At 38.6% G+C, this 22,324-nt stretch overlaps 1 protein-coding gene across 2 annotated transcripts in view; it reads right to left on the reverse strand.

The window, feature by feature from the left end:
- The window catches only part of loxhd1b (lipoxygenase homology domains 1b), a 40,637-nt gene extending 24,101 nt beyond the window's left edge, over positions 1-16,536 (reverse strand). Inside the window, exons 1-19 of one of the 2 annotated variants that reach the window (XM_012870055.3) lie at positions 15,822-16,536; positions 12,716-12,830; positions 12,557-12,568; positions 12,254-12,334; positions 11,940-12,124; positions 11,761-11,859; positions 11,496-11,644; positions 9,548-9,671; positions 9,135-9,244; positions 7,774-7,914; positions 7,558-7,693; positions 4,714-4,874; positions 4,550-4,636; positions 4,148-4,283; positions 3,895-4,049; positions 2,637-2,797; positions 785-861; positions 513-709; positions 149-341 (exon numbers count right to left, since the gene is read on the reverse strand). In XM_012870055.3, coding sequence (XP_012725509.2) covers positions 149-341; positions 513-709; positions 785-861; positions 2,637-2,797; positions 3,895-4,049; positions 4,148-4,283; positions 4,550-4,636; positions 4,714-4,874; positions 7,558-7,693; positions 7,774-7,914; positions 9,135-9,244; positions 9,548-9,671; positions 11,496-11,644; positions 11,761-11,859; positions 11,940-12,124; positions 12,254-12,334; positions 12,557-12,568; positions 12,716-12,830; positions 15,822-16,068 — 2,566 coding nt within the window. In that variant the 5' untranslated portion in view covers positions 16,069-16,536. Of the gene's footprint in view, positions 1-148; positions 342-512; positions 710-784; positions 862-2,636; positions 2,798-3,894; positions 4,050-4,147; positions 4,284-4,549; positions 4,637-4,713; positions 4,875-7,557; positions 7,694-7,773; positions 7,915-9,134; positions 9,245-9,547; positions 9,672-11,495; positions 11,645-11,760; positions 11,860-11,939; positions 12,125-12,253; positions 12,335-12,556; positions 12,569-12,715; positions 12,831-15,821 lie in introns of those variants that run through there. The other variant, XM_036143913.1, reaches the window with a different exon arrangement.
- Between the last annotated feature and the right edge of the window lie 5,788 nt (positions 16,537-22,324).

Consider the following 22,324-nt stretch of genomic DNA (forward strand, 5'->3'; position numbering starts at 1 on the left):
TGATGAAACGTAATGAAAAAGAAACCACTGAGTAGTTCTGAGTAATTATATTTGTCCTGTGCTTTATGTAATCAAAAGCGCCCTCCTGCAGGTAAATAATGTTATTTTCTTTCATTACAAAACATGAGTGGGTGAGTTTATCACCTACATAGTTCCATCTCGATGATCTCGCTTGGGTAGATCTCCACCTCGGTTTTCCCGTCAGCCTCGTCTTTGCACAGCCAGCGGTGACTGGGGAACATGTAGTTCTTCCCGTGGACTGGAACCATAATCTGAACGCTGTCCAGGAACCAACCTGCACGCATGCCTTTATTAGTGTGACCGATCAGGAGACGGTTAATCTGAAATTGACCAAGAAAATTTGGACCGGGTTTAACAGGTTGCACCATGTCGGTACATTAAGGTACCACAAAGGCACCACAAAGTCAGAGTTATTTCAGGCTAAAAACATTGCATCTCAGGCTACAAAGTGTCACAAGAGCATAACTTTCATCAGGACTAAATGGGAGAACCTGTCCAATATCAAAGGATTCCACTGTGAAGATGTCGATGCGGCCCGTCTCAAAGTAGTTCCCCAGGTTGTTGGTGGAAACCACCAGGAGCATCTTGCTGGTGTCGCCCTTCTCTCCGTAAAGCTTGACAAACACGTTGGAGTCGGAGCTTCCACCGGGAATGTCGCCCGTCTTCACCGCGATCTGATAGCTGATATCTGACACACGGCGCCCATGTGAATTTCAGCGAGACGATGACATGCTGACCGAACGTGCGGCCTTCTCCCACTTACTGTACAGACGCTGTCCGTCTGAGAATGGCACCAACTCTCTGGTGATCTGTCCATCATCCTCGTTGCGGTCCAGCCACCTACAAACCAGCACATACAGGGAATGAAACGTCCCTCCTCAGTTTGTAATGACTGCCTGTTGTGCGCATAGAACGTTGCATTAGCAACAGCTGCTTATTAACGTGATTATCAGAGACTCAAAAGGAGGTAGATTAATGCAAGAAATGATGCAAACACACATCAGGAGCAATAGCTGTTAAAAGCATCAAATGGGAAAATGAAACATTTAAACCAAGGTCACTTTTGTGATGCTATATTTTACTGCTGTATTTTGATAGTGAGGGTTTTCCAGCATGGTTAAAAGTTAAATAAATAAGTAGATTGTCTGGATGGGCTTTGTCAACACGACCAGCTTCTCCACTTCTGCTCAGACGTGTCACACATGGTCTTGTCAGAATTTGACGTCAGCAGCATCAATCTTTGTGCCCGACCTGTCATGTGTCACTAAAGTTTCCTGGCACATCTTGGGCCTTCAAATACTCATATGGTAGGATAAAGTCAAATTTATCACTTAAAAAAAAAAAAAAGAATCTCTATTGTTTTAATTTGTCCTCAATTCATTACTATGTTAATTTGATGGATGACAATCCCCTTCAGAGCAGAAGTCGGTACAGCAGATAAATACGGAATAAAGATTTGTTTTTCCAGCATCAAAATAAGATCTCAAATCCCAAAGCATGGGCTTCATACTGCATCTTATGTGTCCTCAGGCTTAGTCTGGAATCCATATTATCAGAAATGCATGTCCCTGATGTCAAGCTCATACAAACACTTAAATCCCTTAAACTTTTACACATGTTGTCACATTACAACCAGAAACCAGAACATATTTTGTTTGTATTTTATGTGACAGACCATCACAAAATAATCTAAAAACGGTGGCTTGCAATAGGGTCACCTTCTCCTTTACTCTGCTACCCATACATAAAAACACAATTTAAGTAACTACCTAAAGAAGTCTAGCAAATAATGAATTAAGCGATTGTGTGCCATTTCGGCATAAATAAAGTTGTTCTCTAAATGCCTCATAGGTCTGTTAACAGGATCAGGAAGGAACACAGCAGACAGGTCAGGGACGAAGTCCTGGGGAATATGCTGGTGAAGGTTCTCAGTCATCCAGGTCATGGTCAATCCAAAAAAAGTAAAAAACAAAGCAACTGGACTTGTTTTCCGTAGTTGAAGACGTTTCGCTTCCTCTCCAGGAAGCTTTCTCAATTCAAAAAGTCTGGAGTAATTACTCCAGACGTTTTGAATTAAGAAAGCTTCCTGGAGAGGAAGCGAAACGTAATTTACATGCTAATTTCTATTATTTAGATCTATTGTATGTGTCATATTTAAATAAACAAGAACTGTTTTATCTAAGATCTGCTTAATAGATAAAACTGCTAATTATTTTTTTGGTTATTTAATAAATAAATAGTTAATAAATTCTCACAGTAATGTGTTAGAACGGCCTAGTGAAAGTCCCGCGCAAAATGAATAAATTGTTGTTCACAGACACTGCATTCACTCTAAATTAACAGATTTTGCACAGAAGTATTTGCAAACACTTTGACGTCTAAATGTGGAAACCAGTGAGGACATATTCCAAAAGTGGTTGTGATGTCAGGGACTGGCTAATAATGCGAGACTGAATATAAATTCATCATATGTTGCAAAATAATGTGAAAACTATGTATCAGGTTTCTTCCACTTAACGATTTTTTACTACTTTGTGTTGGTGTATCATGTAAAATCCCAGTAAAATACACAGAAGCCTGTGGTTGTAACCTGACAACATGTGAAAAAGTATTACCTGTTGCAGGGGAACTCCACAGCTTGGGCTTCTGCCTTTCCTTCTTGTCTTACTATGACTTTGTCGAGAAACCAGCCGCAGCCGCCACCTTTCCCGTCATGTCCAATCCTCAACCTGCGGATCTGCCCGATGGTCACCGCCTCGATGATAAACTCGTCCATCTGGAACGACAACACGACAGCAACAAATTGTGAGTGGGCTTTACTTATTTATTTATTTTTAACCAACACTTATGCAATAGAGCTACAGCAACAGAATGGGACAGACGCTTCTGGCAACTGGTAATTCATGTTTCTGTGGTTCGTGTAAGAAAAGGACCAGCAGCCATTTGAATGCAATGAGCAATTTTAATGTACAATGACCAGTGGTGTAAGATGGTTGACATTCCTACTTGGTTTGTTTTGGTGTGATTTTGGAAAGTTGCACAGTGGACCGCAGGGTTGCACACTTAAAATTTCTGCATGTATGTTTTTTGGTATTCATGCAGGCCAGACAGAAAGGGCTGTGCCGAACATTGTTGGTAAGAACTTTGTATACTGTTACGACCCTGACAGTTGATTTATATGTGTTTTATGGCTAAATAAAAAAAAAACAAAGTTGTATTTTTATTTGGCCATTTTTTTTAGAACAATGACAATTTAACTTTTAGGAAAAAGTCAGATCAACCAGGCTTGAAAAAAGTACCCACTGCAAGCTGTTGAAATGCTGAACTATTAAGAGCTTGCGTTTACCATGTAAAACTTATTCTATTCAACTTATTTGTTCTTGTTGAATAACTTTGACATCAAAATTACAATCAATTGATCTGATTATGGCTGCTGAGTGGGTAGCACATTGACAGCTGAAGATTGGCACCAGCACCCCTCGCGACCCCAATAGGGATACGCGTGTTAGAAAATGGACACGTGCAATTTATGGAATGGAAAATTCTATTTTAATGGAAAATGAAGAGAAGCTTGTAGTTTAGCAGCCTAATGAAAAACAATCTCTAGTCTCTCGTGAATTTTCCATGCAGATATTGAACCAAAGTGTATAGAAAACCCACCTCAACCATTGCTTTCTTAAAATTAATGTCAAGAAACGCTGCTCAATTTAACATAATGTTTGACCATAATTGTTAACTAACCCTAACCCACACGCGGCTCCAGAACCGCAGGTTGCAGACCCCTAATTCAAGCTTAATTGCTGACCCTGGTGGGCAGATTGTTTCAGACTTCATAATGGTTCAATTTTAAGATGATTTGCAGAATGAACCCACATTTCCTTTCTCAAACTTGTTGACGTTGTTTTTGCAGTTGATGAGCTGCCGCTCTCCTGTGTCCCCCTGGTCTCCAATCAGGTTGATGAATATGGATGCATCCGTGCCGCTGCCACCGACATTACCCGTGCAGACTGTCAGCCGGTATTTAATCACTGCAGAACAGAACAACATCACTGATGATCATTAAAAGAAATCTTTATAAACAGGCTTTTTTTTTAATGTATCTGATTGTATTTGTGTAAAGACGTGCCGGGTAGTGGCTCAGCAATCAGCTCTCCACAGGCAGGAAGCTCCCTCACAACTTCGTTGTCGTCTTCGTTGATGTCCAGCCACCTCTCACATGGAAACGTGTACTTTTCCTTTGTTAATGTCTTCATCAAAGTCGCCTATAAGAAATCAGCTTTGTGAGGAGCTGCTGATATATCAACTAAACAGTAGAGTAATGTGGAAATAATAAAAGCAATAAATGAAAAAGGCTTTGGCCTTTGGGCATCTTTTAAGGTACAATACGCTTTATTGCTAATTGCTTAGAAGATATGGAGTAAAGCAAAAAAATCTTGGGCTCACAAACACAAAAACAAAATATTAATCACAAATTTATGTGCAGAAATGGCATAAAATAAACTGGATAATAAGATTTCAGAAATGTCACCTTGCTCAGATGCCATCCGGCAAAAGGATTTCTCTTCTCATGCCAGATACGAAGTTTGGTCAATTTCCCCAGATCCGGCAGCTCAACCTGTAGAACAAAAATGGTATCTGTCACCTGTGTTGCAGATTTTAAATCTGTATTTGTTCAAACTATCTAAAACTTACCATGAACTTGTCAACCTGACCCTGTTCAAAGTTGTCAGACTTGTTGTCCAGCCGGATCTCGTCTGATTTGCCCTTCTCTCCGTAAACCTGAAAGGAGATGTCTGCATCGGTGCCAGCACTGGGCATGTCCGAAGTCCAAATCCACAAGGACCAGGGATGCTCTGAGGACCGACAAATCAAATTATTGTTTTAGTTAAAGAAAATAAATATGCGTGGAAATAAGTCTTTGCTAGAATTGCAGGGATTGCGGTTAAAAAAAAGGATTTAATAAAGAACTGAAAAAGACAAAGCCTGAAAGGCACTTTCATTTAGCAACAGACATCATTGTGTAAAAATAAAAATAAAACGTCTCTAAAATACAGGGTTCATGGAAAATTTGGAAAATATCAAACTTGAGTTTATCATTTTCCAAGACTAAATAAGGGAGAGGGAAAATGTAGTATTGAAAAATTGTTGTTACCATATATAATTCTTTACTGCGTTACTGAAATTCCTTAAAAATAGGAACATTGTAGATGGATCTTTTCGGCAATAGTGGCCTTCGTTTGACAAAAAGCTGACAGAAAATGGATTTGAAAAAGAGGGGAAAGATGTGTGGCATAGAGCCATGGGTCGGGACTCGGTTATCTGTCCTTTCTCAGCGCCATCACTACACCTCTTTTCTGTCTCTTTGATCTGCTACATCAGAGTCTCATTAATCATTTTATTCTTTGAATTACTGACGCAAGCCACAGATAAACATGTTAATTAAAAAGTTTTAAAAGGACCATTCTGCTGCTTTTTTGGTCACTACACCCTCCTAGGTGAGGGTTTTACATTGAATCTGTGATTCAAAGCGTCCAAGAATCTGTATTTAGTGTTGGATAACTGAGTCCAGATACAAATCTTCAAGTTTCATACAAATCTAGGTGGTTACAAATTTTGAAACACAGCAGATCTAACTTATCACAGATTTCAAAAAGCTGTGAAACAAACCTTTACTGTATAGAACCCAACTTAGCATTGTGTTGTTTGAAGAGCTGGGAAAGCTGGGGTAAATGTTTTATACTCAGATGTCCAGGACGCTATAAAAACTGTCAATAAGGGAAGAAAATCTGAGTGTGGAAAATTTAGGAATGATGAAATTGAACGTTTTTAGGGATCCAGGAAATTTAGGTTTCAAATGACTGTGTCTCTAAGAATTAAAGTGAATTACAACCAGCAGGAGCAAAAAGAAGGAGGTTGAGAAAAACTCAGACGGTCATGGTGTAAAAAGCTACTAAATTCTTGGGAATAACCACTTGAAAAGTATGACTAAATTCAATTTGTATAATAAATGCTTTTTCAGAACCGTAATCATCCAAATGTTGTTCTTTTAATAAGTAGAATAACTGTTTTGTTCTGTTTTTAATAAAAGTACTTAGTCATGCTATGCATTTTTTTTTCTGTGAAACATTTTTTTTATATTCAAAGGATAATTTCATTCTGGCCCATATATAACTACTGTTTAGTCTCAATTATGAATCCTGAAATTTAGGATTCCAGAAACCATCTGGAGTTTGTTGCTGTGATTGAAGAGCGCATAGCTTCTTTTTTTCACCTGCGCTGCCTGGAAAGAGGTAAAACACATGAACTCAACGCTTCCAGCGCAAGTATAAGTCGAGAGTTTTCCAAAACACATCGGGGCGATTTTGGCTTGTTAAAATATCCTCTGAAGGCAGAGGCTCCACAGCTGAAATGAGAGCTGTGGACAACTCCCAGCTGGGAAACAGGGTGACTGAGAGACCATGAAGCCCTACAGAGATGAAAAACTCATTTTGCAAGGTAAGGTGAAAGAAATCGATACAAACTGTAGTGTCATATCCTCATTTGTAAGCTGCTTTGGATAAAAGCGTCTGCCAAATGCATAATGTTAAAATATGTACCGAACCATGTTTAGCAAGTAAAGCATTGCTTTTATATCATGTGACCTAGTTTTTGAAAGACATAGCACTGATATTCTAAAAAATATGGTTTCATATGGTCTAAAACTAGTTAAATCTTGCCTCAAGTGTACAGAACCACACATCGCAACTTCTTTTAGTCATAGCTCTATGCTCTTTGAAGATTTTTCTCCTTTGAACTCTTTCCACTTGTTTTATGTCCAGCTTTATCATATATTTAATCATGTCAGATATTTAGGAGCTTTCTGCTGCCTTTCTGCTATTGGCTGGACACGTGAATCAACATGTGAATCTTCGCCTTTTTTAACTTGTAATGGAGGTGGAGCCTTTGCCATCTGTGCTATTCTCTTTGGTGGCCACTGTGTTATGCCTCGTGTTTGCTGTCACATAGATGCTCTTCCTGCTTTCGCAACATTCTCGACTGCCTCCCCTTCCTTTTTTTACCCTACCTTTTCTTTACCTACTTTCTGATTTTGGATATGTAAAAAACATAAACACAGCTGAACACAACTTAAAAGGAGAAACTGTAAATAAATATGATATATTCCCTTTAAAATTGCTAACCTGCTAAGATGTCTGCTGTGTGTTGACACAAATTTAGTAAATCTCTTGAGTAAAGAAGGCACTTCTTGAATGGATAATTTATGAGTCAGAGTTAAATGACTTAGACAAATGTAAAATGCTTTGAAACAGACCACTTTTGGAGGCAAAATAACCAAAAGAAGCAGCTGAAGTCCAATAGTTTAAAAAAATCTTCTGAAAGAATAAAACAAATGTTGATCAAAAGGATTTTAAAATATCTCAATAAAACCAGGCCGCTTGAAGGCAAATAACAAAGAAACGAGGAAGAAATCATTTGTCCACACTACTAAATGTGATAAGACCACTGTGGACAAGCTCTAATAATTCCCATTAAACTCACTTTTCTGCCTCCTTTGCCTGAGAGAGACCATCTCATACAGCTCTCTTTCTATCAGCCCGTCTCCCTCCTTCTCATCGAGCCATTTACCACACGGGAAGGTCTGCTCTATCCCCGTGAAAGGACAGTACACAACAACCTGCGGAAACACTTGGTTGAGCTGAGGTAGTTCGCAGCAATCTGTCATCTGTCCTCCCTGCGTGTGAGTGCCTGCTTTACCTTCTCGCAGTACCAACCGGCGCTGACTCCGTCATTGTCGTGTCCAATCGTAACCCTGCTGAGAGGACTGAGGAGCGCAGCGATCTCAACGTTGAAGATGTCTGTCAAACCGCGCTCGAATTTTCCCCCTTCGAGAAACACCTGCGGAAAAAAGGCAGCGGATTTGACCTTTCAATCAAATCCCGATTCATTGGGAGGAAAATAAGCATTGCAAAGTGTAGCAAGTAGGGTCTGTGCAATATTGTTATCTGTAAAGATATCTGCTTTAACATCTTTAATATGTAAATGGCTTCAAAAAGTATCCGCACCACCTGAACCTTAGCAGATTTGGTCTTATTACTGCTACAAACGTCAGTGTTCAATAACATCAAGGCACTCTGCGCATCTTCTACCCAGCAATGGCTGAATCAGGCGCTGCACAGCTAAAGGGCAAACTTTGCTTTTACAAACGTCAATATATTTATATTGGGTTCTTATGTGACAGACCAACATAAAACCACAGTTGGTGGGATAATTTGTCGACAGGACAAGTACTAGTTGTGCACTCGATAATTCTGACTTTTACGGAAAACTGGCAGGAGGGACGGTGTTGCTCAAAGAAGGCCAGAACAAAGTGTGCTCTGCAGTTTGCCCAAGGCCATGTAGGCGTCACAGCAAACGCGCTTTGGTCAGATGAGACCAAAATTGCCACCAGACGTAAAACAACCTGTGTGGTCGAAAGCTAATGCTGCACATCACCTCTTGGCCCAGCGTTCCCGTGGTAAAATATGGTGGCCGCACCGTGCAGAGAGACGCTATTATATAAGAGTTTAAAGATGAATACTGAGCTATTCTGCAAGAAAATCTGTTAGAGATTGCATAAGATCTGACACTGGAGGGTGTCACACTTTACAACATAACAAGCAACCAGAACTACAGGATATGTGTTACAAAGTCCAGATAAGAAGCTTACTGAGAACCTGAGAGACGCTTTAAAATTGCTCCTTACAGATGCTATCCCTCCAATCTCACTGAATTTGATCTATGTTGCAAAGAAGAATGGTAAAAATGTCATTCTTTAGATGTGCACAGATTGGCAGCTATAATGAGGGGCTGAACACGTGTGCACATCCCACTTTACAGATTTGTTTAAATTTCAAAAAAGTATGAATCATTTTGATTCTACTTCACAAATATAGACAACATCATCTTGGACTATCAAACAAAATCCCTATACAATACAAAGCTTGTTGTTATGTGACAAAATGTTAAAGGGGAAGGGATGCTTTTGCAAAGCACTGCAGTGTCTGATTTCTTTATTTTGTTTGAATGAAAAGTAAATACTGCTGTTTTGTTCATCAGCCGGTCTCTCTTGCCTTTACCTTTCCACTGTTCTTCTGGCCCTTCGTACCGTGCATCACGATGTGAATTTTGGAGTTGGTCCCTGCGCCTCGGATGTTTCCCGTCACAATCTGAACGTTGTAGACGATACCTGCGGGATTGAGTTACTTGTTACGTTTATCACAGCTAAGGTCCGTGAGTCACTCAGGTTCACTGCACCCAAGGTCTCACGGAGCTGAGCAGGAACAAGACTCCTCACATGTAAATATCAGCCGCGTAAGCTGGTTAAGAGCAAATTGTACGGCTGTCTATTGCAGAAACATCAAGAAAAGAAGATAATTGAAAAATTAATTTGAAAGAGGTAAAGAGTGTGTTTGTTTGTTTTTTTTATCTGTGCTGCTACTTTCACAGAGTACGCTCCTTCCCGGTTTTAAAAAACAGTTTTCGTCGTCACCTGTTGGCTGGTTGGCTCCGACCAAAATGTCCCGCTGAATCTTCCCGTCATCCTCATCCAGGGCAAACCAGCGATTAATGGGGAATTCATACACTATTTTGTTTCCCATGTCATCCAAAATCACCTGCAGAAAAAAACAAAAATGATTCAGTATTTTAAACTATGAGCCACAACTGTAATCATGTACTTTCTAGAAGAGACCCTCAAGTGTTAAGCACAAAAACTAGGCTGCTGCATTTTATTGCACTTTAATATGCCATGACAGTTTCATTGCACACATTACTGTATTAAGTGCAAAATACATTCATAACTCATCCTTCCTTAAAATGCATGTCCCCCACCCTAACAGTATAGATCATGTATTCCTCTGGATGAGACTTTTGCAGAAATTATACCACCCTCCATATTTATTGTTTCCCTGATTAAGCAGAGTTAACATTTACCTTAAGTGTTGTGTGTTTATTTTATGTCACATTTTGAGGTTATTTTTAGTCAAGATTTTATCTTCAGTGCGAAATTTAAATATCTTCAAACTGTAACAGCAGATTTACATATAGCTGTAATATAGAAAAAGGACTTGTTCCTTTCTTAATTTGTTGAATGTAATTTGTCATTAACATATCGTTTCATCCACACATAGAAACTTTTTTTCTTTTCATGATATAAAGCTGCTGGTTGGTTTGCTGCTTTGTAATTTTGCACATTAAAGGACCTTTAATGGCCTGAGGATGTTTCATACTGACCATGCGTGCATTTGCTCATAATCCATCGTGAAGAGATGGGGTAAGTTATTTCAGTTTGATCACGGCAAAAAAATTATTATATTTTATTATTATTATTATTATTATTATTATTTTTGTTATTATTATTATTATTATTATTATTATAAACAGATGATGATCATTTTTTTTGTTTTATTTTTTGCTAAAACTGCATCAAAAACTCCTCTTGGTATGCAAATTTGCTTTCACAACTGGACTTTAGCCTCAGTTGTCTCTGCAGTAACAAACAAATCTACAGACTCATCTGTCTGTGTGTTGTAAGGCTATCCCTTAATGAGGCATGGTTTCCCTTTACACAGAGGCTAGGATGACGACACGCGTGTCATGTATGTGTCCGTGTACGCGTCGCTTTGAGTGAACTCATCTCTCACAGGCGCACTCTGTACTGTACGGCGTCCCAAGAGCAGAGATGGGATACCCAGATAAGGAAGATTGAAATGGAAATGAGGAGCTCCAGTGTCTTAAGTACAACTAAGAAGGAGTACTGAGTAAAATTAAAACAGAAAGGCTGAATATTCTTTTAGAACAAATTAAGCATGTCTGTTTTTGTTTTGAGTTCTTTTAAAATAATTGAAAAAGGGTTTTCTTTCCCAACAAAGTTTTGAAACTAATTTTGGATTCCATTACCAGGTTGGTAAGATCAGTCGATTTTAAGCTTAGCTACTTTTTGTCATTGAGTTTGTCTAAAACTAGCTGCATTGAATCTGAACCCAATAATGAGACCATCAATGCCAGGACTTGCTTTCTGTTCATCAGACAGATATCTCTCAAGAATATTTTATTTTTGCTGACACCAGAAGTTTTACAGTCCAACATATATTTAACTTGTGTTGCAGTGTGGTAATGCCCACGGCCCTAATGGATTTTAAGGTTGAAGTTTTCTGAAACTATTTCACTTTACAAAGTGACGTTGTTCTAGTTGATTCTTCCAACTGGGAACTCAAAAACTAAAACTTAGACTTTTGACGCTGAAAAAACTAACTTCAACGTGCATTCCAGTTGATTTTCTGACTGGAACCTTTTATCGGCAACTTGTGAGATAAAATATAACCCATGCATATCGTTGATACATGGATTATAGATGAGTTGCCTCTGTTTCAAATCTGTTTGCTGCTGCCATGACCCGCATAACTGTGAATTTGTACAGGCATGCATCTCTTGCCCACCTTATCAACAAACCATCCCGCTGAGGAGCCTTTGTTGTTGTGGCCGATGGTGATCTTCCTAATTTTGCCCAAGTTTGGCGCCTCAATTGTAAACTTGTCCTCTGTGCCTTTTTCAAAGTTATTTTTGTCGCTGTCAAGACGACGCTCCCCTGAAGGAAAAAAAATATATATAGCGCATTTTGCCAGCTGATTTCTAGATTTGGCGCATCAAAATGTGCAGTTTGGTGTTAAATAAAAGTAACTTGTTCGGTAGCATGTTGGGTACCTGTGTCTCCAAACTCGCCAAAAATATTGATGAAGACATCCGCGTCAGTTCCGCTTCCTTTCATATCCGCAGTGAAAACGCTAACGATGTATTTATTATCTAGGAAACCAAAACCAAATCAAAGAACTTTAAAGAACAATCTCTAAACCTCTTTTTTTTGGTGATGAATCAGTTCTTACATTTGGGCATGTCCATTTGGTCCATGCTGGCCAGCAGGTCTCTGGCGTAGAGGCCATCTCCCTCCTCCCTGCTGAGCCAGTTGTTACAAGCAAAGTAAAACCTCAGGTGAGGGCGAATTACATCCGTGATGATCACTCGGTCCAGGAACCAGCTGGCGCTCATGCCTGTGTTGTCATGCTCGATCCTGGACAATCAGGAGAAGAACATCCACCAAAGTAATCAACTCTTAAATCCATCTCAGTCCAATCCTGGTCAAACGGTTTTAGTTTATTTAAAATTACCACAAAAAGTGAAACAACGGTATCTGTCCTACCTTATTTTTTTCACGTGCCCAACATTGTGAGTTCTAACCCTGAACACATCGGTTTTGGACCTTTCAAACGCGGTTCGACTCCTGGAAAAAACATTTCGATGTTTTTACCGTTTAGTCTCTTTAAAGTCTAATTCTAAACCATTGTTCTTTCAAACAGGAAAGGCTTTATTAAGAGAGAGGAAGAGAAGCCTTCACATCACAGTAAGGTAAAAATAAAGTAAAATATTTAAGAAAAAGCCATCCAGCGGAATAAAACTCATGCAAAACAGATAACCTTTTCCGTAGAGATTAGAAAATACATACTTCTTCTCTGTGCTGTGAAAGGGGAGGAAAAACATGAGGTTTTAGTTCAACTTCAAAAAAGCTGCTTCATCGAGCATCTGTTGTGAATACATTGTTTACAATCTTAATCACACGCATAGATGAGGTCATGAATCTGGTTATGGTCTGAACTGAACGTACTTGCTGGTCAGGTGTAATTTGGGTGTAATGCCATACTCTCCAAAAAGAGTGATGAACACGTTGGCGTCAGTGCCGGCTCCTCTCTCGTCTCCCGTAATAGTCACCACCTCATACACTGCACGGGTTTAATGAAAACCAATTACATACGTGAAATTACATGCCGCATTGTATATAAAAAAGCTTTCTACTTGTGTTACTTTAATATTTACGAGCATTCGTAAGGCGTTTAACTCCGTGAATTTAACTTAAAAAGACATCAGAGAGGACAGTCAATGTGTCTTGAGGGACTCTTCAATTAAATTTTTCTGCTTTTTTTTTTTGAACACCGGCTTGCTTTACGTAGCACACTTTTCAGCCGACTCAGTTTAAACAAGATGTTTAAGCGGTTTTACATGGACAACTTGTCACAAAGATACCACTTGTACGTATCTTTTGTGTTCGATTGAAACTTTGAAAAATATAGACCATAGTGGCTTTAGTATTTTGAAGACTAGCGAGGCAGTTCCCAGAGAGCTGTTTGCTGAAAACCTGTCGTATCATAGATTTACACTGAAGGATGGTGCATGTTTCAGGTATTTACAGGATTTATTTGCAAAGTCAGATATTGTTCGTCTGCTGTAGGCAGTTTTTGATGGCTGACACTTATTCTGTTGTGCTGGTTTGGCCACGTTCAAGTACTGAGGAGAGTACAGTTAAATGATAAAACCTGACTTGTAGTGGTCTATATTGAATGAGCCCAGGATGAAACCTGTGGAAACAAAACAAGTGAGTATTTAGACTTTCTTTGACTGAGAAACGTATGAAAAGAACAATATGGGGACCAGTCAAACCTAGACTGAATTATTCTACATGTATTACAGAACACAGCTGGCGATTTGAGACACCTTTACTCTATTTAACTATTGAACAAAAGGTGGATCAGTGTTTAACCCTGTCTCTCTCCCAGACATAACGATTGGCTGAGCTTATACTGCGACTAACTGTATGTGCTTGAAAACTGACTCCGAGCGCCTCTGCCGAATTAACTGTGTTCATTTCCTTGATGAAGCCACTAAAAGAGTTTGTCCAGCCATTACCTTTTTTAATTTCTTTAACACTAATATATTCCTGGTTTGGTGCTTCTGTTTTTTTATTTTTATGTGTCTCTGCTCTGTCTTCTCTAACCCCCAGTCGGTCGTGGCAGATGGTTGTTCACACTGAGCCTCAGATATAAAACTTTTTTTCCCCCATCTTTATTTATTGAACATTTTTAACTTAACAAAACAGACATTGTTATGCCAGATTCAAAAGTAGGAAGAATATAATAACCTGAAAATTCTGAATGTCAAAAACCACCTCGCACAACCCTCTCACCCCAGCCACAGGCCAAACAATAAATACATTAAATTAAATTAAATTAAATAAAAAAGGGGTAGGCTATTAATAATGATTGTATTTTTTTTGTATTATTTCCCAACGACTAAATATGTTGAAAAATACATAATGAGAAAAATAATAATGTTAGAGATGAGACATTCAGTCGTCTACTATATCTTGAGCATTTACAGAGTGAAAATACTGTAAGAAGGGATCCCATGTGGCATGAAATACATTAATGGAGCCTCTAAGATTAAACCTAACTTTTTTAACTTTAAGATTGTAAATCACCTCATGTACCCAACAGACATGTGAAGGGGGATGAGAAACGTTCCAGTTAAGTAGAATCAACCTTTGAGCGAGTAGAGACATAAAACTTTTTAACCAATTTGAATAATAAGCTGAACTTGACTGGACTGTTTGATATCTAGTACCAAATGGGATGTACTTGACTTGGAATCTGTCTGCATGATTGCATTGAATTTGCTTTGCTTTTTTTTTTTTTTTTTTTTTTTGTAAAGGGCTACGAGTAAAGTGTTATGAATTGGGTTAATTAAACAAAATTAATTTTCTCAAATTACTGCTCTTACTCTCACATGTTATTTATTTTTTTATTACTTGCTGGAGGCCATTTGAACTGAGATGAGTGGCTTTTTTATATTTATGGAACATACTCAACTGTATTTGCAGGTGCTTAATGTGGGCAAACTCAGGATCACAAGCAAACAATTCTGAAAGAAAACACTCATGTCGATCGGTTTTAAAATACCCTCACTGAGCAAAAAGTTATGCATTCATTTAAGCAAAAGCCTGCCAGTATTAGTTTAGGCTAAGTTTTAGTTCAAGCAAAATTACATTACACATCTTGATATATTACATTCCTTTCTTCTATATATGAAAACGTGTAGGTTGAAGTATCATTGTATATCTTCCTACCACATTATATAAATTTATACTTAGGTACAATTAAGCCAGAGCAAACTGCTTGGCATTTTTAAAGATCAAGGTGTTGACCAGATTGTGTGCAAAAATACCATCTGCTGACAGCTGGTAATAAGGAGAAAGAAAAAAGGAAAAAAGAGACCTCCTGAGTTGCTTGCAATATAAATCCTCTCTTCTAGTGAGGTGGGCCTGATTGTTTAAAATAAATAATAATCTTACAATCAAATACATTTTCTAAGTATTAAATAAAATTATGTTGTCGCTGTTTCAATGATTGTGGAAGTTTCCAACAGATGCTTCACATTCAAAGGTTAACAAGCAGAAATCATACAAATTAACTCCGGAAATTTAATTAGCAAAAAAAACAAAGTATTTTGCACTGGTTTCTGAATTCACTCAAGTCGTTTTAAAACAGCCGTTGAAATTAATTTGTCTGTCAAAGTTGGCTTGGTCTTGCAGCATGAAGGCCTCCTGTGATGGATGTGAAAGCACCACTTTGTAATGCTTAGTGACAAGTGTCATGTAGATAGGGTTTGACGATTACATGCGATCGAGTCTACCACTTCTATCAGTGTAAGGTTACCGTGAACATTAAACTAATCCATCGACACATGACTAGAGGCGCTCAGACTTCATGTCATCTCATTTTCCTCTCCTTTCAGGGTCAAATGTCTCAAACATGCGTAAAATTGTCCTTGATTCATATGCAGCCATTTCTGTAAATGCTGATGTTTTATCTGAGTAAGCCCTTCAGGTAGTTTAAGCTACATTTGACAGGTTGAGATGGAATAAAAATAAAAGAAATCACCTTTGTTTTTGTGGTATTCGTCCTCGTAGTTCTCAAGTTGGTCCGGCTCATAGTTGCGGAGCTCGTTCTCGTAGATTTCAACATAGTTTTCAATCTTTTTCTTCTTCCCTTTTGTCTTCTTTGTGTCTTCGTCACTATCGCCTCTCTGTGAGCCTTTTTTCTTCTTGTCTTTCTTTTTCTTTTTCCCCTCCTCCTCATCCCCAGCGGCCTGGTCGCCACCCTTTTTGCTTTTGCTCTTTGATCCCATCTCGTCTCTGACAGAGAACTTCTTTGAGGCCCTCTCGGCTGTCTCGATCACATCAGGGACTTTTTTCCTGCTCCCCTTCCACCCAGGGACTCATTATCGTGTCCTTTCGTAGCCCGACTCCTTCCTGCTCTCCTTTTTGGATTAGACCTCTTCTTGCTCTTTTCCTGTCTTCCAGGTGCTCCTCACTTCACGTCTCCTTCATTGCCTTCCTCAGACTTCTTCTTCAATCTTCCAGCGTTCTTTGATTCACTCGCCTGCTTACCTTTCTTCTTTGGCTCGGGTTCCTCGTCCCCTGGGTCGTCGTCATCTGCATCTTCGGTTTCCCCCCTCTGCTCTTTGACACGTTTTTTTTTTTTCTTTTTTTCTTTTTAGTGGGCATCTTTAATTTATTCCTACCTTGTAACTGATTCCAGGGTGTTCCGGTGAAACTTGATTAAGCTGACCTGTGGCTGCAGGGGAGTGATGAGCTGGCAGCGTGAGCAAGAGCCAGAGCTCAGGGGCTGCCCTTGGGAGGTCGGGGTGGGGATGGGGGGGACGGGGCCCCCGCTCTGCAACAGCTGCTCTGACCTCATTGACGGTAATGAATGGCTTTTCATCTACTGATTTGAGGAGGGGACATCTAGAGGAAAGGGTGCGATCGAGCAGCAACCCTTCATGCTGCTTGTAACACGCAACGGATCAACCAGACAAGGATAAAAGTGACATTTTTCAGTGAGCTCCTGAATAGGCTTTCATCTGACTGATTCATTTGTCGCTCTAAAAACAACTGAATAGGTGTACCTCGCTCTAGATTAGTTGCAAGTATTTTTTTTAAGTCTCCAGCAGATTTACTTCCAGGGTTTCTCTGTATTTAGCGCCGTCCATTTCTCCGACTGACTTTGGCCAGTTTCTCTGCCCCTGCTGAAGAGAAACCAGGCGCAGAGTGTTCAGGGTAATGTTTAGTGTTGGTTTTTCACCACAGATAAAAAGTTACATTCTCGCTTCACCTTCTTTCACATGTTTGCTGCGTCCTTATCTTGCCACCTTTCTGTAAAGGTCAGACTTGTGGAGTGCGTGACCAATAGCTGTCTTGTTGACAGATTCTTAGGTTTGGATCTCTGCAGCTCCTCCAGAGTCACCACGGGCCTCTTGTGTCATTAAAGCCCTCCTGTCACAGCCTGTCAGTCTTAATGATGCTGTTTGTCCGCTGTTCAATTCAATTCAATTCAATTCAATTCAATTCAATTCAATTTTATTTATATAGCGCCAATTCATGAAACATGTCATCTCAAGGCACTTTACAAAGTCAAGTTCAATCATATTATACAGATTGGGTCATATTATACAGATTGGTCAAAAAATGTCCTATATAAGGAAACCAGTTGATTGCATCAAAGTCCCGACAAGCAGCATTCACTCCTGGGGAACCGTAGAGCCACAGGAAGAGTCATCTGCATTGTACATGGCTTTGCTGCAATCCCTCATACTGAGCAAGCATGAAGCGACAGTGGGAAGAAAAACTCCCCATTAACGGGAAGGAAAACCTCCAGCAGAACCGGGCTCAGTATGAACGGTCATCTGCCTCGACCGACTGGGGGTTACAGAAGACAGAGCAGAGACACAACAAGAGAGACAAAGAAGCACAGAAGCAAACATTGATCCAGTAATCTGTTTAACATTAGATGGTAGTATCGGGTGAGCCGTCTTCTCTTCTCTGTTGTTCTCCAAAAAACATTTTTGCCCTTCACAGAACAACTGCCTATTAGATCACAAGGAGCAAAATAGAAATGCTCATGACAGTTTTCAGATTCTTTTGGGGAAAAAAAAACATGTATAATTTACCATTCACTTCACAGTTAAGCTCTATTCTCTCAAGCATTTCTTGATTATATAGTTTGTGGGTGTAACATGACAAAATGTGAAAAGGTTTGACTTGTAAAAATACAATTAAAATATGCTGTATTTTTTCCTTTGTTCTCTCTACAGGACAAACCTCTCAGTCAAACCTGGAGGGACTTCAGGGGAATCCACAGTCTAGCACTCCAAAGCTACATTGTTTAAAAGCATACATAACATCAATTTTATTATTATTATTATTTATTATTATTATTATTTTACATAATTCTTATGTCACGTAGATCGACATTAGGGACACAAAATTCCTGATCCTCTGTTCCTTAATTTTAACAGTTATATATTTCTTTTCTTCACAGATAATATATGAAGAATCATTAAGATGTAATAACAATTAAAATGCTTATTTAATTAACTGCATCTTCTGAAATTGTATTATGAATATTATTATCATTAACAGCTTAAACTATGCAACTGTGTATTCTTTAACTGGTGAGCTGCAAATTATGTTTCTTTATAGATTTGTTTCTTGATTAATCTGATTTATTCAGCAGCAAAAATAATATTTTTACAAACAATTTTAATCTCCACCAACAGACTGATCATTTTAGTTGTTGTTATTAAAGGTAAAGTTGCCATAGTCTTTCTTTTTCAGACCAGTCTTTCACTGATAATGATTTCTGGTTTTCTTGAAAGTCTAGACCGGCCAATTCCAATTTGACCAATTGTGATTGCAACTATAAGATAAAAAGGAGAAACTAAAAGGGGGTTTTGGGTTATTTGACACATGTAGTAGCTCTGAATACTACAGAAATTGAAGGAATTACATGATTATCACAAGTAATACATCAAAGTATATGTCTCTACTGGCTATCTAATTTTTAATGATCTCAAAAAGTGCATCAAAGCACATGCTGCTGTTTGATGCATTTATAGACTAAAAACTGTGGAAGTTCATGGTTTCGATGGATTACATGAACAGAAAAATTGGTCTTTGGTATTTCACAAATTCGTTTGCTGATCACTGTTCAGAGACAAATGAAGGAAAAAAATGATTAGTATCAATTTGTGGCAAATAGATTCATGCATCTGCATCTTTTTTTAGTATAATTAATTCTGGTAATTCCAGAGAGGGTCATGACCATTGATTTAAATCTGGAGATACTTCCACAGGCTCCACCTTTGTTTTTTGCTTTTGTCTTTCACAGCTCAGTACCTCTACATGCCCATAAATCCTCCTGCCTCTCTCTGGCACTTCATCATTATTACTCAGTCCGTCATAGACCCGCCTCTTGTTTTCAACGGTCAGCGCCAGATCTTTGAGTTTGTTTCGAGGTTTATTTTATTTTTTGTGTTTGCTCTGTGCTGGCAGTTTTTTTTTTTTTTTTTTTGATTCATTAAAACATTATTGTGTCCTTAATCTGCTTTGGGGGTTGTGTCTCCTTTCACCAACAAGTCAAATCAGAACAATAATACAATTGAACTGTGTTTTTCAGTCACACATCTTTGTGAGAAAATGTGTAAATATAGGTCTCACCTTGAATAAAAGGTATGGGGGTCCGCATAGGAGTGGGACATAATATGGGGACAGGTGGTCCCTGTATTACTGGGCAAACACAAACAATGATGCACGCACACACTTTGTAAGGTCACTGTGAAAACATAAATTATAACCATAAACAACCAGCAATATAATATTTTTTGTGGATTTATTTATCTCTCAATTAGGTGCAATCTAATGATTCAAAATGGAAGCTAATGTTTTTGGGGGGGTCTTCTTGTTTAGATTGAAGCATATTTTAGATTTTTAAGTAAAAAAGAAAATTTACTAACATAAGTGTCTTTGAATAATAGATAATTGGTCATATTTTTTATTTTATCTCAGTGAACAGGTAAGGAGTTGTAAATTAGGGCGAGTTAAAAAAAAAAAAGACTAAGCACTATATAATATTTTGTTGCCCTGACTATTTTGATAATTTTTAAAACTCAAAATCCTAAAAAAAAAATGAAGTATCAAACAATAACAAATGCAAGATTAGAGCTAACAAAATAATAATATATCTAAATGTCACCTGTCATTGACTTCACATTAGAAAACTATGAGAAAAACAAAGTGAAGCATCTTAAACTATTAAAATGTCTTTAGATCAATGAAAAAAAAAACGTGGCTTTGCAAATTGGAGGAAAAAATGCCTTTTGTGGTTGTATTTTTTATTCATCCTCACTATAACCAGCAGAGGGACTCATTGTCATTGGATTCAGCTTCAGACTGCTGCTGCTGCTCACAGGCTTACAACCATTTACTGGAGGATGAATCCTGGTTGCGTCACTCAGAGGCTGAGACTGAGGCTTTTCATGAATTTACTCCTGATCATTCCTTTGTTTGTCCCTCTGCAGCTGTCACACATTTGTGTTAAATGCTGGGTGGGATGTAACATGGTGTCTGTGAGAACATTAACTCAAAGCTTGTTGTTTTGTTGGGCTGCTGACTGCTGAATAAACGATAGAAGCTTTTAAACAGAAGGGGGGGGGGGGGGTTAAAATAGTACAAAACATAAAATAAACATAAAAATACTGTTTGTGCTTCATGAAGCTTTTTAACCTCAACATTTTTCAAACTTATAGCCGCTGTCTACTGCAGCAAAGACTTGGCAGCAGGTTGGGCCATTATCCTGTGTTCATTTTCTCTCTGAAGTGTTTCTGTTTCTCAGGTTTTTGGCAAAGTTTCTTTTGGCTGTGCAGGACACGTTTTGACTGCTATGGTGGCACGGTGAAACCCTGGATCCTTTTCCTTTCTCTCTCCCTTTGTGACTTTCTGCCTCCAGTGTTTGCCTCTCGGCCTCTGAATTTTACTACTGATGTTTGCACTTCAAAATGGACACAATAAATGTTTTATACACACACCTACTGTTGGAATCCATCATTACAGAATGATTTTAAACCCAACAGGTGTTTATAAAGCTTCACCCTGTTCCCATTGTTTTTTTTTTTAGCACTTTATTGGGACCTAATAATTTATTTAATGAAATATACTCCTCCCTGGTTAATGTGTAAAGGAGGGAAAACTGTTTTTGCTGCAGTAATTCATAAAATGTGACACCAAATCAATGTTGAGAACCAGCTGTTACATAATGAAACTCGCAGACAAGGAAAGCCAGTCAGCTGCAGATCAGTCAAGGTTATAAAACCACACAAAAAGAGTAGAGAGGAGCACATTACTGTGTGACCTTTAATGGTGGTAGGTCAGGATGTGTTTGTAGGATGCATATCAGCAATCCGTTCAGAAAAAAACTCCAGAAACCTTTCAAGCCTCTTTGTCCTGCCAATCCAAACAAACTGGCTGCGGTAAATCAGTTCAAATTTCGAGATCTTTGAGATTTGTCAACATTGAAGGAAGAAGTTTATACAACACAGAGGCAGATAGTTGGTCAAGACCATCCACAGGGGCTCAATGCTGGAGTTCACATGCAGCATTTATCGCCTATTACTTTCAACATAGATTCAAAGGTTTGGTCTTCAAAGCTCATTATCACCATCTCTTGATCGCTGAAGCAAACTGCAGCTACCGATCCCACTCAGATTGGATTTGTCTTTCCGTCTTTGGTTCAAAAACATTGCAGTTCCATTAAAAGGACCGGTTTGCATGCTCAAGTTGAGCATTTTGCTCTGTTTGCTCATAAACTCTGCCAACCAAAACTACAAGTCTGCTTCTTTCCTAGCATTCAATTGAAACGTGATGTTTGCATGGAGTGCATTAAAAGACATAAAAGGAATTTCTCACATTGTCTGATGTTGAATCAGACTGAAGTTTTAGGTCAGCTAGAATGCACGAAGTTATTTATATTTGTAAGACAGCAGAGCAGAGATTTTTAGGGATTTGTCATAACTTTCCTCAAAGTCAAAAGTCAACTTGGATTTCTACTATTTCGGAAATCCCACTGCCAAATGTGTGGCTTTCAGTCTTAAACAGAACAAGTTTGCAGATTAAAAGGCAATTTAGGTCTGTTCAATCGGATCGATTACGGGAATTACACATAGAGAGGAAGAAGACCAAGCATGCTGACAATTTAACCCACAAAATGAGCCGTTTTTAATTAAGTAAACATGTCTGGGGGCGACTGTGGCCACCAGAAAAGATCTGGGCGCATGAAGGTGATGCGCACAAGCAAGGTTTGATGAGACACAACTATAACCTGTAATATGTTTTAGTTCGGGAAACAGTGTTTAGCCTTAAGGTCCAGCAATTATCGGATAAAATTCAAACATCAATAAGAAACTTAGGAAAACACTAAAAACAAATGTAGCCTATTTGCACAGTAAGAAAAGGTTTTCTTATCAACAGGCTAAATTAAAGTAATCTGAAATCTGGTTAATGAGACATGTTACAGTTTACAAGAACTGAGTCAGAATCAAAGCTAAATGT

The sequence above is a fragment of the Fundulus heteroclitus genome, chromosome 12 (genome assembly GCF_011125445.2).
Source record: "Fundulus heteroclitus isolate FHET01 chromosome 12, MU-UCD_Fhet_4.1, whole genome shotgun sequence".
NCBI lineage: Eukaryota > Metazoa > Chordata > Actinopteri > Cyprinodontiformes > Fundulidae > Fundulus > Fundulus heteroclitus.